Source organism: Olea europaea, chromosome 1, assembly GCF_002742605.1.
Source record: "Olea europaea var. sylvestris chromosome 1, O_europaea_v1, whole genome shotgun sequence".
In the NCBI taxonomy this organism is placed as follows: Eukaryota; Viridiplantae; Streptophyta; class Magnoliopsida; order Lamiales; family Oleaceae; genus Olea; species Olea europaea.
This window is the reverse complement of record NC_036237.1, coordinates 16,859,526-16,874,919: the sequence shown is the minus strand read 5'-3', so window position 1 is coordinate 16,874,919 and position 15,394 is coordinate 16,859,526. Positions and strand designations below refer to the sequence as shown.

The 15,394-nt window shown below is 33.8% G+C and overlaps 2 protein-coding genes across 2 annotated transcripts; both read left to right on the top strand.

Moving 5' to 3' along the window:
* The first annotated feature begins 6,759 nt into the window (after positions 1 to 6,759).
* Positions 6,760 to 7,886, top strand: LOC111405118 (probable calcium-binding protein CML45). The gene is made up of 2 exons (XM_023033850.1): positions 6,760 to 6,832; positions 7,450 to 7,886. Exons 1-2 carry the CDS (start codon positions 6,760 to 6,762, stop codon positions 7,884 to 7,886), a joined length of 510 nt encoding a protein of 169 aa, XP_022889618.1.
* Positions 7,887 to 10,126: 2,240 nt separating this feature from the next.
* LOC111395867 (probable calcium-binding protein CML45) lies at positions 10,127 to 11,018 on the top strand. The gene has a single exon (XM_023022072.1). The coding sequence runs from the start codon at positions 10,392 to 10,394 to the stop codon at positions 10,944 to 10,946; it is 555 nt and encodes a 184-aa protein (XP_022877840.1). The 5' UTR covers positions 10,127 to 10,391; the 3' UTR covers positions 10,947 to 11,018.
* The last annotated feature ends 4,376 nt before the right edge of the window (positions 11,019 to 15,394 follow it).

The following is a 15,394-nucleotide window of genomic DNA, read 5'->3' as shown; positions in this document are numbered from 1 at the left end:
TAATTGGGCCAAAAATTAAAAAATTAGAAATGAAACAAATTATTGGGCCAAAAATTTGGATTTAGAAATCATTAATTTGTTAATTTGTTTAGAAAAAATTAAAATTAAAATAATTTGATTTACTCAATATAAAAAAAAAAATTAGAAAGATTCGGTTCTTATTCGGTTCTTCGGTTCTTGGTCTAGAACCGAGAACCGAACCGTACCCGTCGGTTCTCAATTCAGATACCCGTTCGGGTATTTAATTTGACAAGAACCGTCGGGTTCGGATCGGTTCGGTTCGGGTTCGGTTCGGTCGGTTCGGTTCGGGAGATTTGCCCAGCCCTAGTAAGATGAAAACATCTCCTTATCCGCACAAACGTGACGAGTAGTGCCAGTATCAACGAACCATTCTCTCGGATTATCCACCATGTTTGCTTCAAATACAACAGCCAAGAGCATTAGTTCAGACACTCCGTTAGACAGCCTGTCTTCTTCAGTCAAGTGCACTTGGTCCTTTTTGTTTTGCTTTTTCTGTCGGCAGTCCTTTGCAATATGACCAGGCTTACCGCAGTTATAGCAATCTCCTTTGAATTTCTTGGCCTTGCTCTTTTGCTTGCTATTATTCGGGTGCTTCCTTTTCTTGCTAGTATTTGGCTCCAGCAAGTTGACTTTAGCCTCCATTTGCTGCTTTCCAGACTTCTTTTCAACATTTCGATTGTCTTCCTCAATTCTTAATCTAACAATCAAATCTTCAAGTCCCATTTCCTTGCGTTTATGTTTCAGGTAGTTCTTGAAATATTTCCACATTGGTGGTAATTTTTCGATAATTGCTGCTACCTGAAATGGTTCACAGAGCTTCATGCCTTCTGCATGTATATCGTGCAAGATAAGTTGTATCTCTTGGACTTGAGTCATTACTGTTTTAGAATCTACCATTTTGAAGTCCAGGAATTTGCCTATAACGAATTTCTTCAATCCGGCATCTTCTGTTTTGTACTTCTTTTCCAATGACTCCCATAGTAATTTAGCCGTTTTGACGGAACAGCATACGTTGTATAGTGTGTTGTCAAGGCAATTGAGGATGTAATTTCTGCACAAGAAGTCACTATGACTCCAAGCATCAAATGCTGCTCGTTTTTGAGAATCTGTTTCCTTCTCCTCAACAGTTGGAGCATCCTCTTTCAAGATTTTGACCAGATTCAGAGTCGTGAGATAGAACAACATTTTATGTTGCCATCTCTTAAAATCCACTCCCGTGAATTTTTTCGATTTCTCCCCTTGAGCATTGTTAAGGAGTATGACAGACGTACTAGGGGTTACAACAGACGTACTACTACTTGCCATTATCGTTTTAAGATTGTTGAAAAATAATAGCAAATAATAGTGTTACCGTAATTTATATTTGGGCAGAGTAACGACGTTTGGATGGCTTTGAACGATCGAGGCAAGAGTTCGACTCTTTCTCCTTAAAACGATAATGTCCCGCACTGGTACTAACGGTGTTGCAGCACTCGTTTCCCAAGATACAATGACCTCGTCTTGTAATAGTAGTACTCCAAATTACAAGACCCGACGAACCCGTAAAGTTTAGATCTCTCCACACACACTAGATGACTGAAATGCACGAAAACTAATTTTCGAGGACTGAATTATAAAATAGAAATTATGCAAGGACAAAGGGATAATTTCGGGAGAGTAGAAAATCAATTCTGTTTTTTGGAATGAATAAAAATCGGGGTACGGGGGCCTATTTATAGATGTTGAAAGGTTGTGTCCCAACAGACACAACTGCCGAAAAGTTGTGTCCAAAAGACACAAACTGTTTGGACAGTCAACCGCCACTTTGAACAGTCAACCGTCACTTAGACAGTCAACCGCCACTTTGGACAGTCAACCGGCTAAATTCTAGAAGTATCGTACCACGTGTCACACACAGAAAATTCGGGGAAGGAAAAAAATTAATAACATAAAATATATTATTATTATTATTATAATAAAAAAATATAATTAAATGTTATTTTACCAAAAAATATATATCAGCTTGGCCCAAGCCCACGACCCGTGACTGGACCGTGCCGAGCCGGCCAGTCGGACGGACGGCGGCGACGGCACGCGCGTGTGGGCTTTGGCTTAACCTACTAGCATGTAGGTTCTCTCTCCCTCAAAGACTATTGGTACCCCTTGGGGCCCAAACCCAAGTCCCAAACTTGAGCTATATAAGGTGGTTTATATTCTTCTAGTTTTTCTATGTGGGATTGGTATTTTCCAATTTCCCACCTATTTTATTTCAACATCAAATGTGTATCTTTTTGCCTTAATTTCTCATTCACCCTAAATTGGTTTTGAGAAAATAAATATACCATATTAATCTACTCATGGAGTAGAACACATTCGGCCAAAGAAATCTTATTTCCGATTAACGAGACCCACTAAATTAATTGGTCAAACGTTGGTCAAACCAACTAATTAAAACCAATTTTTTCAACATTATATGGCCTTAAATCTGTTACACAAGCAGGGTTTCTCTAACTCTCTAATAGTTTACTTAATCTTAGATTTGTGGGATCCTCTGTTTATACTTTATTGTTAGTTTTCACCATGAAAAATTTCATGTTTGTTCTCATCTCTGTGGATGATTTATTCGCAATGGGGTCAAATTCTCATTTTTCTTCAAAATCTTAGTGCATGTTTGTCTCCCTTTAAAATTTTAAATTATTTGCTATTTTATCGTTTTCCACCAAACATTTACACAATAAAATATTCTACACACATACTAATAAAGTTTCTTAACTTTTTAACCAAACATTCTCCTAAAAATACTATTCAAAACTCTTTATTTTCCAAATAATGGGTGACAAACAAGGGCTTAATTAGGCTTGAGCAAAAAAATCGAAAAATCGATCAAACCAATCAAATCGAACCGACTTGGGTCGGCTTGTGTTGGTTCAATATCGGTATTTGATTTGGTTTAGTTTTCTTTTAAACATAACCATGATGGGTTGGTTCAATCATGGTTTAAAGTCTCAAACCTTTAGTTAACCGAACCAACCCAATTCACTTACATGTTTACCTTTTTTTTTTAATTTAAGAAAAATAAAAATCAGAAGATAAGTTCTAATCTCATAATTATATCTCAATTCCCTCCATTTATGATGTTGTCGGTAAATAATAGCAATGAAAATTTCATTTCACAAGTTCATCATGTGCTAGTCAATAGTTCTTGTAATATAAAATTATTTGGTTATTTTTAGTTTTGTAATCTAAGTGGATCCAAAACTCGGACAAATTTTTTTTTCTTTTTTTAAATCAATTTGGATTAAAAGTCTAAACTGACTAACCGAACCGAACCTAACCAAATCAAACTAATTTAGTTTGGCTTGGTTCAGTTTAAGAGGTAAAGTGGATTGGTTTGGATTGAAATTCGTCCAAACCGACCAATTTAATTTTGGTTTCGGGTTGGAGTCGAAACCGATTCAAACCAAAATGTGCCCAAGCCGAGGCTTAATGTGTACCTTCAGATCGAATTTTCCTTCAAGGCTCTTCGCAATCTGAGGTGTTGGAAATTGAAGCATCTCGTGATGCACATCAGTTACATTTTCGACCAAGTAAATATATACTTGATGTTCTTCATCGTGCGCAGTAAGTTAGGTCAAAAACTATATCAAGCACCTTGTGCTTCAGGCAGCAAAATTCCTGGTGTGATTGATGAACCTGTTCAAGATGCCACAACTTACAGGCAGATTGTTGTTCTTTAATATAGTACTCTTAACTCCTCCAAAAAAGTGCCTATCCTGTAAATAAGTTATGCCAGCATCTCCATTCACCTATTGCTATCCACCGAAAGTCTACAAAGCGTGTTTTGCGCTATCTTAAAGGTACAATTGATCTTAGTTTGTACATGACAGGTCATTAAGTCTTCACGCCTAATGCGATTCAACCTGGGCTAGAGATCCTATTGATCAATGGTTGACTACTGGGTATGGAATTTTCCAAGGTCTTGTTTAATATCTTGGTATGTAATAAAAATAGAATGTTGTCTCTCTATAAAGCACAGAAGCTCAAAATCGAGCATTAGCTATGGTTGTTGATGAATTGTATTGGATTCGGATGTTGCTTAAAGACCTACGCATGCCTCTTCTTTTTCCTTGTAAATTCATACCTAAGCATGTTTCTACTTGTCAAGGTCGTAGAAACTTACTTGAAGTGAAAATTTTCCACGATTAAATATGTTGAATCACTTACCTTAGTTTGCTTGATCACATTGGTCTAAAACTTTATCAAATTGAAGAAGTTTCTTGGCCACAGCGAAGTGTCTTTTCCAATTGATTGAATGCCCCAAAAATGCGATTTATTGACTTTTTAATTTTTCACCGTTTTTGCATATGAATTTCATGCGTATTTCTTGTGAGAATGTGAAATCTTATGTAAACTTCCACACATTAACATTGGGAAGTTATAATGTTGGACAGATGAAGAGAAGATACTCACAATTTAAAATGAATGACTAATCCTTCCAACCCACTTTATTCTTCTTGGGTAGGGTCAACTCACATGGGCGACCCACCATTTCCAACATTCCTTCTACAGTTTGGTATGATAATCACAATGCAATTAAACTTGTTGCAATCGTGTTTCCCACGCCTTCAAAACATATCGAGGTCAACTTCCATTTTATTTGTGAGAAGGTGATTAAAATTTAATAGAGATGTCAAGCACATATTTTTACCAAAGGCTTGACTGATCATCTTGATTTCAATTCTTGAAAAACAAACTTATGGTTTGCGACGTTTCTTGGGGGGGAGGGGGTTTGGGGGGTTGTGGGGGGGGGGGGGGGGGGGGGATGTTAAGTAATCAGTTTCAGATCAACCTATTACAGATCATAATCCACAATCACATATCATAATCCAGAAAATGTAAGCAGTCAATATTCATAATCCAGCAATTAGGCAATCAGATATCATATTCCAGCAATCAGATAATTAGCAATGTATAGTTACATGTTACTTATTTTAGGAGAGCTTCTCTGCTGTATCTTTCTTTGTTTGTAGGTTCTCCATATAATACAGAATAGACTGCAGGCTATAACATATTGGTTAATCCTTCCACCCTTCAATATGTTCAGTAAATAAGTATTTATATTGTTCGATTCTTCAATTGATACACTGATGATGTGTGGAGAAAATTGCAGGGTCAAGCGCATGTTTTTGTTCATTACTCCTCCGTCCCATTTATATAGGCCGTCTTTCCTTTTTTTTTCTTTTCTTTTTTGTCTCAATTATATAGTCTTGTTTCTTTATTCAAAATGTTTGATTTTGTTCGTTTACTAATGTAACCTTACTTAACTTGTCTAGTTATATTCAATTTCTCCCACTTAATCTTGAAATTGTACAAATATAAATGAAGGTAAATTAGAAAAGTTTTTAGAAAAAATTATTTTTTCAATGACATTAAATATCTTAGTCCGTGTGAAAAACGAAACAAGTCTATATAATGAACGTTTTTCTTGAAAGTTTAAATTGGTGACTTTGAATAAACTATCATCATCTGTAGAAATGAACTAAGAAAGTGAGTAATATAATGTTACTGTTTTGACAATTAAGGATTTAGATCACTTTAGCCTTTTCCTTGTTACCCTTCCAATTTGTTTTGATCTGGTTATTACTTCTTAATTAAAGAGAAAAAAATGTTCTTTATTATGCATTTCTTATCCTATTTTTGGATCTCGATATTCATTAATGACCGATGAATTTTTTATCTTAAGCGGTTTTCCAACGTAATTGTTGAACTGCTCGGAATTTAGACTATGATGACAAGTAATCGATGTAACTCAAGTTAATAGTTGGATGATCAATTTAATAATTCCTCATAGTTGGAGGATTGAATTCAAGATTACATATAGCTGGATGACCGAATTAATATTTTTCAAAAGTTAGAGGAACGATTTGTTATTAGTAAATAGTTGGATGACCAATTTACTAATTTTCATAGTTGGAGGACTCAATTCTACATAGTTTGGCGTCCAAATTAATATTTTGTAAATTTGGTGGACCAATTTGGTATCAGTGAATAGTTGAATGATCAAAATAATATATTTTATAAATTTGGTGGAGTGATATTCTATTACTTCAAAGTTGAATGAGTTAGAGATTACAAATGGTTGGATTACCAAATTAATATTTTATGAAAGATGGCAGACTTAGTTGGAATTAGTAAAAAGTTTGATGAACAGATTAATGTTTTTTTTTTTTTGGACCTATTTGGTATTAACGAATACCTAATTGACCAAATTACTAATTCCTAATAGTTGGACGATTCTATTCGACATTAATCAATATAATAGATAGTTGGATAACAAAATTTCTAAAAGTTAGCAGACCTATTTTGGAATTAGTAAAAAGTTTGATGATGAAATTAATATTTTCTAAAAGCTAGTGAACTGATTTTGCAGTGGTGAATAGTTAGGTGACCAATTGAACATTTATCATAGTTGGAGGACTCAATTCAGTTAACCAATTGATCATTTTCTCATAGTTTAAAGGATTCAATTTGAGACTAAAAAAAAAAAAGTTTGATGACCAAATTGATATTTATTTAAATGGTTGAGGATCTATTTCGTAGTAGTATATAGATGGATTACCAACTTAATAATCACAAAAGTTGGAGAATTATTTTTGCTTGAATGACCAATTCACTAATTCCCAATAGTTGGAGGACTCAATTTGAGATAACTTTAGCATCTTTCTTCTTAATTACTTTGTTTAAATAGTAAAATAAATAATGGAGCCCCGGGCATCGCCCAGTGATATAAAGGATGGGAGTGGAGTTATCTCACGCGTTGCTGACCGCCGCAGTGTGGGGGTTCGATTCCTGAGACATAGAATTGGACTCCTTGTAGGCATAATGTACAGACAGTTCTTATTCTCTGACCTACTTTTGGACACATCCTGCGATTTACCTACTTCACAAAACTCTAGAGGCGGAGCAGTGGAACCCTCAAAATTGGGGTTACCTTTTTAATAATGGTGTCCGAACAGGCATGCTTCCACGAATCCTGTCCTAAAATCAATTAAAAATGGAAAAAGAATATTAAAAAATTATAAACAAACAAATTTCAAGGCGGCGCGCAGAAATGCTTGACTGTACTGACCATTTGTTTATAAATCCAAGAATATGCTTGCATAAGACAACCCACCAAGATTTATTTTGTCAATTAATTTTGACTATAACACATAAAAAATAGAAATTTTGACTGTCAAAGTTAACCTAATCCCTTAGGTAAGATAAGAGAAATCCTATAAACTTATGTTCTCCACCCCCAGAAAAAAAAAAAAAAAAAAAAAAGAAGCATCATGGAGTTGACACGAGCAAACACCATTTCATCCTTGATCGTTTTACCAAATAGAATTCTTTGTTGGGGCATTGAGAAATTCTTTTCAAGTGTCCATTTCTTTCTCCAAACTCTTCCAGAGTTTTTATCCACCAAATGGAACTTTTGGAGGAAATCCACGGCATTTAACAGTGAACAATCAAATAAAGAATCAAGAATTCCCGAGATCTCTACCATCGAAAACTTTCATAGTACAGAGCTGAATATGGTGATGAATAGGCTGAATATAGCGTGTGCAGAAGATGGAGATACGAATATTGGTTTAGATGAGTTTTCGGCGCTATTTGATGAAGAACTAAGTTTGCAAGAAGTTATGGAAACTTTCAAAGTTTTCGATGTAAATAAAGATGGTTTCATAGATGCTAATGAGTTGCAGAGAGTTATGTGCAGCCTTGACTTAAAGGAAGGGTGTGAATTGGAAGAATGCAGAAGGATGATTAGAGCTTTTGATAAAAATGGCGATGGACTCATCGATTTTAGTGCGTTTGTGAAATTCATAGAGGAAATCTTTAGTTAAAGGCTGATTCACCATCCCCTTGAGCCATTTGGCATTGCATATGAAATTGACTAGTATATGTCGGTACTTACCCATTTTGTTGGTGAGGAAGTCATGTTTGCTTGAATGATCAATTCACTAATTCCCGATAGTTGGAGGACTCAATTTCAGATAACTTTAGCATTTTTCTTCTTAATTACTTTGTTAAGAGGCAAAATACATAATGGTGCGATTTGCAGGCTATTGCGCCAACCTGAAGGTTTATCCAATGCGTACTTGAAGGATAGCGGCTGTGAATTTTTCCATCATAAAAAATAATAATAATAATTAAATAAACAAATACATAATTGGGTCTGAACATGTATGCTTCCACGCAGGGGCGGAGCCCAATAGAGTTGAGTGCAGGCATCTTTGGGCTCAACCCAATCCCTTTCATATTTTTTTATTTTTGGGTATTAGTTTATTGGGCTTTCCAATCATCGGCCCAAAGAAAAAATTAAAACAGAAAAATTGTCACTCACCTAACCCAATTCCCAAATCCAGAGAGGTAACATCATTCTAAATTGACCTCCTGCTAAATCAACTTATAAAATGAAGTAAATAAATGGTGTTATTCTATGAAGAATTTTCAATAGGAGTGACGGGAGTTCAAAAAAGGGATTCTTTTTATTTGTTACTGCGCATCGACATTACTATCTAGTTAACTTGAAGTTATTGTACAATGATATCAAAGTATGAAAACTCGCAAGGAAGAAGTATAATTTATAAACTATATCATTTTTAGTATTATCGTAATATTATTTTATATTTTTGTCATTATTAAATCCATAGCCAAAAACTCAAAGTTCGATATTAATTAAATTGTGCCCGCACTGAACAATGTTTCTAGCTCCGTCCCTGCTTCCACGAATCCTATCCTAAAATCAATTAAAATTTGAAAAAATCATTGAAAAAAAAAATAAAAACAAACAAATTTCAAGGGGCGACGCTGAAATGCTCGACTATACTAACAATTTGTTTATAAATCCAATTTTCTGCAAGACTTGTAGACTTACGATAAAGTGCTCGCATAAGACAACCGACCAAGATTTATTTTGTCAATTAATTTTGACTATAACACAAATAAATAATAGAAATTATCAAGGTTAAAGTATCGTTTATGCCCCCATCAAGATATCGATATACTATAATTTATGTTATTATATTTATCCCACGTTTTAGTTAAATATAAAGTGGATTGTGACATTTCGACTAGCTTATGCACAATTTTCATTAAAATGATTGGTGGGTCAGTGACCAATTTTGTTTACCATCATAGATACTATATGCTATAATAATGACCTTGCTACATGTATTAAACTTTATATAATGGATTACATAATGTTACATATCACTTTATCATTTATCATTTGAAAACACAGTCAACATTTTCATTCAATTTTTTACCTCCACATCATTTTATGTAACTCCCTATGTACTATTTTTATGTACAAGTAGCATAATCTCAATAATAAAGTTGGAACTTAACACATTGTATGTAGATGTTAACGGTGCTAGCACTTCAATACGATTGCATTTTGAACTAAATGTCTCTCGTGCAGAGTCGGAGTCTGATGAATTCGTAGACACATGCAGAGTCGAAGTCTGCACCTGAAGAATTCACGAACACTAAGACTAGAATGTTCGTCAAAGCTAGACGAACACCAAAGTACTCCATAGAAGTTAAAGACTAAAGAGTCAACCCAACAAAGTTGGAGGAGGAATCATTTTCGTTAAAAAATTTATCTGTCAGCTAACATAACAAGAATTTTAAGTCATGCCAACTAGACCTCCAAAATGTGAGCCACGCCGAATGTACATCCTTAATCTTACCCTCTCCTTACTCAAAACATGTCATTAAGCCATAGCAATTAGTACAGAATAAAAGAGCGAAGCTTTAGTTTGGGAAAACAGGATTTGGCTCAGGATTGCCCATTTTTATTAATTCTGGGGTTTCTCTGAATTTGAAAGTTACCACGTAAGACCATGTATAGGGGCTGATGCCTGCCCAGTGCCGGAAGGTCAAGGAAGTTGGTGACCTGATGTAATCAAAACAAACGTAGGATTTAAGTCAGAAACATACGTAGGATTAAAGTCAGAGAAATTTCATGTAAACATTTTGAACAATAAAATAATATTTCCAAGAAAGTTCCATAACAATTTACTCCCTTTTACATGCGTGTTTCAGCAGGCCATCCGCATTCACACAGACCCTCTGAAAGAGAGAATTTTTTTTTTTCTCTGTGTCCCATCGTTAAAACTTCATGGAAATTTTGAGGCATAAAATCCTGAACTTCCCATTCTCATGATTCACAAACAAACACAGACCAAACCCAAAATTTCTTATGTAATAATCTGACAATGTCAAGGTAAACCTAATCCCTTGGTATACTATACAAACACCAGCATGTTGTGATGACAAGAGAAATCATATAAGCTTATGTTCTCAACCCCCCAAAAAAAATTAGAAGCGTCATTTATTTCGACATGGAGTTGACACAAGCAAACATCATTCCATCCTTGATCGTTTTACTAAACAGAATTCTTTGTTGGGACATTGAGAAATTCTTTTCAAGAGTCCATTTCTTTCTCCAAACTCTTCCAGAGTTATTATCCACCAAATGGAACTTTTGGAGGAAATCCACAGCATTTAACAGTGAACAATCAAACAAAAAATCAAGAATTCCCGAGACCTCAAACAGTGAAAACTTTCACATTACAGAGCTTAATATGGTGATGAATAGGCTGAATATAGTGTGTGCAGAAGATGGAGACACGAATATTGGTTTAGATAAGTTTTCGGCACTATTTGATGAAGAACCAAGTTTGCAAGAAGTAATGGAAACTTTCGATGTTTTCGATGTAAATAAAGATGGTTTCATAGATGCTAATGAGCTGCAGAGAGTTAAGTGCAGCCTTGACCTAAAGGAAGGGTGTGAATTGGAAGAATGCAGAAGGATGATTAGAGCTTTTGATGAAAATGGCGATGGACTTATCGATTTTAACGAGTTTGTGAAATTCATGGAGAAAAGCTTTTGTTAAAGGCTAATTCACCATCCCCCTTCGCCATCTGGCATTGCAAATGAAATTGACTAGCATATATCAGTATTTACCCATTTTGTTGGTCAGGAAGTCATGTTTGCCCTTTTATAATAAAAAATAGATGGATCTTTAAGAAACTTGGAATAAACATACCTAGACTCAAAAATGCATTTGAGCATTATCCTCGAATCTTGCCAATTGATGGATGTAATAAAAGCATATATCCAGGTGCTACAACATTTACATAGAATACAAATTAGTAGTTCAGAACATCCTCTTGCAATTAGTAAAAAAGGTAAATGCATCGGTAAAATAAAAAATAAAAGATTCATACAGTGCTACTTAATGAGGAGTTAGAATTCGTGTTGAGACTTTGCACGGGTGTTCTTCAAAATCAACATACTTGATCAAATATGGTTATTGAGGGGACATATAAGTAACCCCAGTCATATCCCATCACCAACTCAATACCCAGAGGATCAATACCCTTAACTTCAATCTACAAGGGAAAAAAAAAAAAAAAAAAATTAATGTCAAGAGAATTTGAAACTCAACAAATATAAGAATTAACAATAGTCACGTATTTAAAATGTTTACATCAGGTTTGAAAAATACTCCCTCCTCCAGCATGGCTACTGATGGATGCTTCTCTGCCAGTCCAGTTCATGATGCAGGGCCACCATCGATGAATTCTTGTGCAAATGTTCCATTCAGACTCAGAACTGACTCGTACTACTCGAAATGTAATCAAAAAACATTGCATATGGTAGTGACCAGCCCTATTTCAGTCCTTTCCTAATTGATGATAGTGTGGTCTTGAACATCTTCTTTTCTCCATGAAGTCATCTCCATTACATTGAAATTTTCAACAAGACCAAAAATAGATTTATTAACCATTTTCTTTTATGAGTTACATACAAGTAAGATGCAAACAGGTATAAAATGCCTATTTTCACGGCATCATAGTCAGGTGCACCGTCCACGCCGATTAAAACATCTTTCACATCAGCATTTTTTAAAATCCTAAATTGCTAGTATGCGTTGCTGATATTTGAAGATCTTTTTCCATACTTCTTCCAGTCATCATCTCCAATGGATTCTAGAACGATGACAAGGTATAATTCTGGCAAAGAAAATTTGATGTATCTGTCAGTAATCTTGAACCACATTATCTCTTTATTCGGTTGCTAAACCTTGCTCATCAATACATAGTGTATCAACTAAGGCTGAAAAGAGATTCATTACATTTAATATAGTATGAAATTCTTGTATCTTTAAAACTATCCCTCGTTCTTTGATCTGGTTATGTACCAAGTTCCTGATGAAGTAGGTGGTAGAACAAATGGTTATTTTCCTCAAAAACCAGTTGGCTGAGGAGATGATATATTGCCAACCAAGCAATGAAAAGTTGAAAAGACATAAAAACAAATAAAAAATGGATCTTTAGACTAATTTCGGAAAGAACAAATATTAAATCAAATAACTAGAGAATCGATAAAATAATTAAAACCTAAATATATAGAATTGAAGAAGAAGCCACAATGTTTCTTCGAAAAACAATACAAGTACGATTGCAACTTGAACGCAAGAAAATCGAAAAATTAGAATAAAGCAACATCCCAACAAGCAGCCCTATTACAGAAGGATCAGAAATAATGCATAGAAGAGAAGTATTACACATATTCACGTAGTTCAATGTGAATTGATGCCAAGTAGAGGAAAACCCATATAGAATATAGCGCAATTCAAAAAGTTAAGGGATTAACGAATAATTAAGAACAAATTGAAGCAACCACCAATGTCAAAGGACATGTTAAACAGTGCCTAATCAACTTACAAATTAAACAATGCCCTAGATGAAAAACGTAACGGGATTAAACACATATAGTCTATGTATAGCGTATTACCTTCTTTGAATTTGAATTCCTAACAGACCCGAAGCCAACATTGTTTCCCATTCGTGGCCAAGATTTTTGTTGGCTTGAAAATCGTTTCCTTTTATTATTTTTCCAAATTGAATCATGTTCCTTCAATTTCAATTGACGATCGACGCTTCTAGTTAACGCCATTGAAATTTTTTTGTGTATTGGGTGAGATTAGGGTCTTATAGGCGAGAATCCTAAAGAAATGCAATATACTGAAATCTAATGTTGGAATATCCTCTCTCGTTTAGAGGTTAGCCCGTTTGATTGGACAAAATTTCCCATGTAACTTGGAATTAAATTCGAATTTAAACTTTCACTTTTGACATGTTTGAATAACCAAGATTTTGAGGGAATTGATTTTCCATGAATTTCTAGGTACAACATCTTAAAACGTGATTTTCTACCTTTTATTTTCCTGGGGTAGGTGGTTTTTGAATTTCCACCTTTTTCTTTTTATTTTTTTTTAATTGTTGGCAATGAGAACAAATTCTATAAACAATTGTAAAAAGAGGATATTCCTGAAATTGACAATTTTCATGTAAAATAAAGTCAAACGAACACTAAAATATAGATGATTTTTTGATCATTTTTTTCCTTTTTTTTTTGGTTGGCAATGGAAAAAATTCTAGGAACAATGGTAGAAGTGGATATCTCTTAAATTGACAATTTCCATATAAAACAAAATCAAACGAACACTAAAAAACATTTTTACTTCAACATTTTTCATGTGAAAAATTATACCAATCAAATAATTTTTAGCTAATTCAATTCCCTGAAATTCATTTTCTTTCCATCCAAATTTCATCTTCGCAATCAAACAGACCCTTAATTATTATGGTGAAAAAGGAATGAAAAATGTCAAACCCGCACGATGGCTTGGCTCGAGAAAAGCTCAAATCAGTCTGGCTTGGGGCTCTAATGAAGCGAGTCTAGGCTCGGGGCAAGCCCCATTTTGAGGCGTTGACTCGAGCCCGAGCCGGCCCATTGTGGCTCGACGAGCCACACTGGCCGACTCATGTCACGGGCCAAAAATGACCAGTGACATGGCCTGATTCACGCTAAATTAAAAAAATTAGATCATAAGTATGAAGATAAATAAATAGTAAGAACATCGAAACAGTTAATTACTAAATATATTCACACCATAATTTTTAACAATCACACTATATTTTAATTGCACAAAGGTTTATAACCTTCACACATTATTACATTTATGTTTCAAACTTTTTTTCCCTCGTATTCTTATTCTCAAATAAACATAAATTGCTCATGATTATTGTTTCTCTCCAAATTTTTCTTTCAGATAGAATTTGCCCATTATATTTTTAAATAAGAAAAAAATATAATAATGTAAAAATACAAACTAAATATTTGACTTTTATTAAAGTACGTTAACAATATTTTTGGATAAAACAAATGATTAAGGGTAAGATTTTTTGTCAATAAATATTAAACATAAGAATATGATGAAAAAAAAAAAAGAGGTCAAGAATATAAGTGCAATAATACATAAAGATTAATGATTCTTAATATAATTAAAATGTCATCCATTTATTAAAAAAAATATTAACGTGAAATCACTCGTAATCAAAACATGTGTCAAATATAATCCCTATTTGGTAGATTAAAATTCATATTTTAATTTAATCAATTTTAATCAAATATTTTATAAATTTCACAATTTTTTAATCATATATTTTATCATAATGTAATAAAAAATTGATTTTAATTCCAACCAACAACTTTTGACTTCTAATTTTACTTATTCACATTGTGCTTCTCCTTCCAGAAGTTTATGGATAAGGATACGCAAAATTTTTGTCTAATTAAAAAAAATAAAAATAAAAAAAAATCAAACAGATGTCAACGGAGCTCGTAGAAGTGCGCGCTCTCTCTCTCTGTCCATCCCCCTGAAATAGATAATTAATTTCAATTAACTATATATTATGTATATTTTTAACAATTAACACTTGAATTTTGAAATAATTTGACAAATTTATTAATTTTAAAATGTAATTCTTATATGTAAGAATTATGTATTGTTTCTTATATTTTTTTCGCATAAAAAATTCACATGTTCAAGCCCATTTTTCTAGTTGGGTTGGCTGGACTAAAATTTGGGTCGATTTATCTTTTTCTGGATCCTGACAATAAATGCCCGTAACCTCAACATGTCTCTCAGCCCATTTGTCCCACCTCCTTCCGTTGCCTATTTAGCGTCCCTTTCGTTTTTCAACTATAATTCTATCTAAACTCTAAAACAGAAGATATATATATATATATTTATTTATTTTTTTTTTATTTATTTATTTTTTTTTTTTTTTGCTGTTAAGATCAATTGATCTAGGATGGTTCTTAATGGATCCTAAATACACGGGAGATATGGTCAAGTAAATTTTCTATTTCTCGCTTGTTTTGTCTGTATGTAAAATTGTGAATATTTCGTATAATTATACGCAGTATATGGTAAATTTGATGTGAGTTTTGAATAATGATTGGTGCAGGCATTTGGAGAAGCAGAGC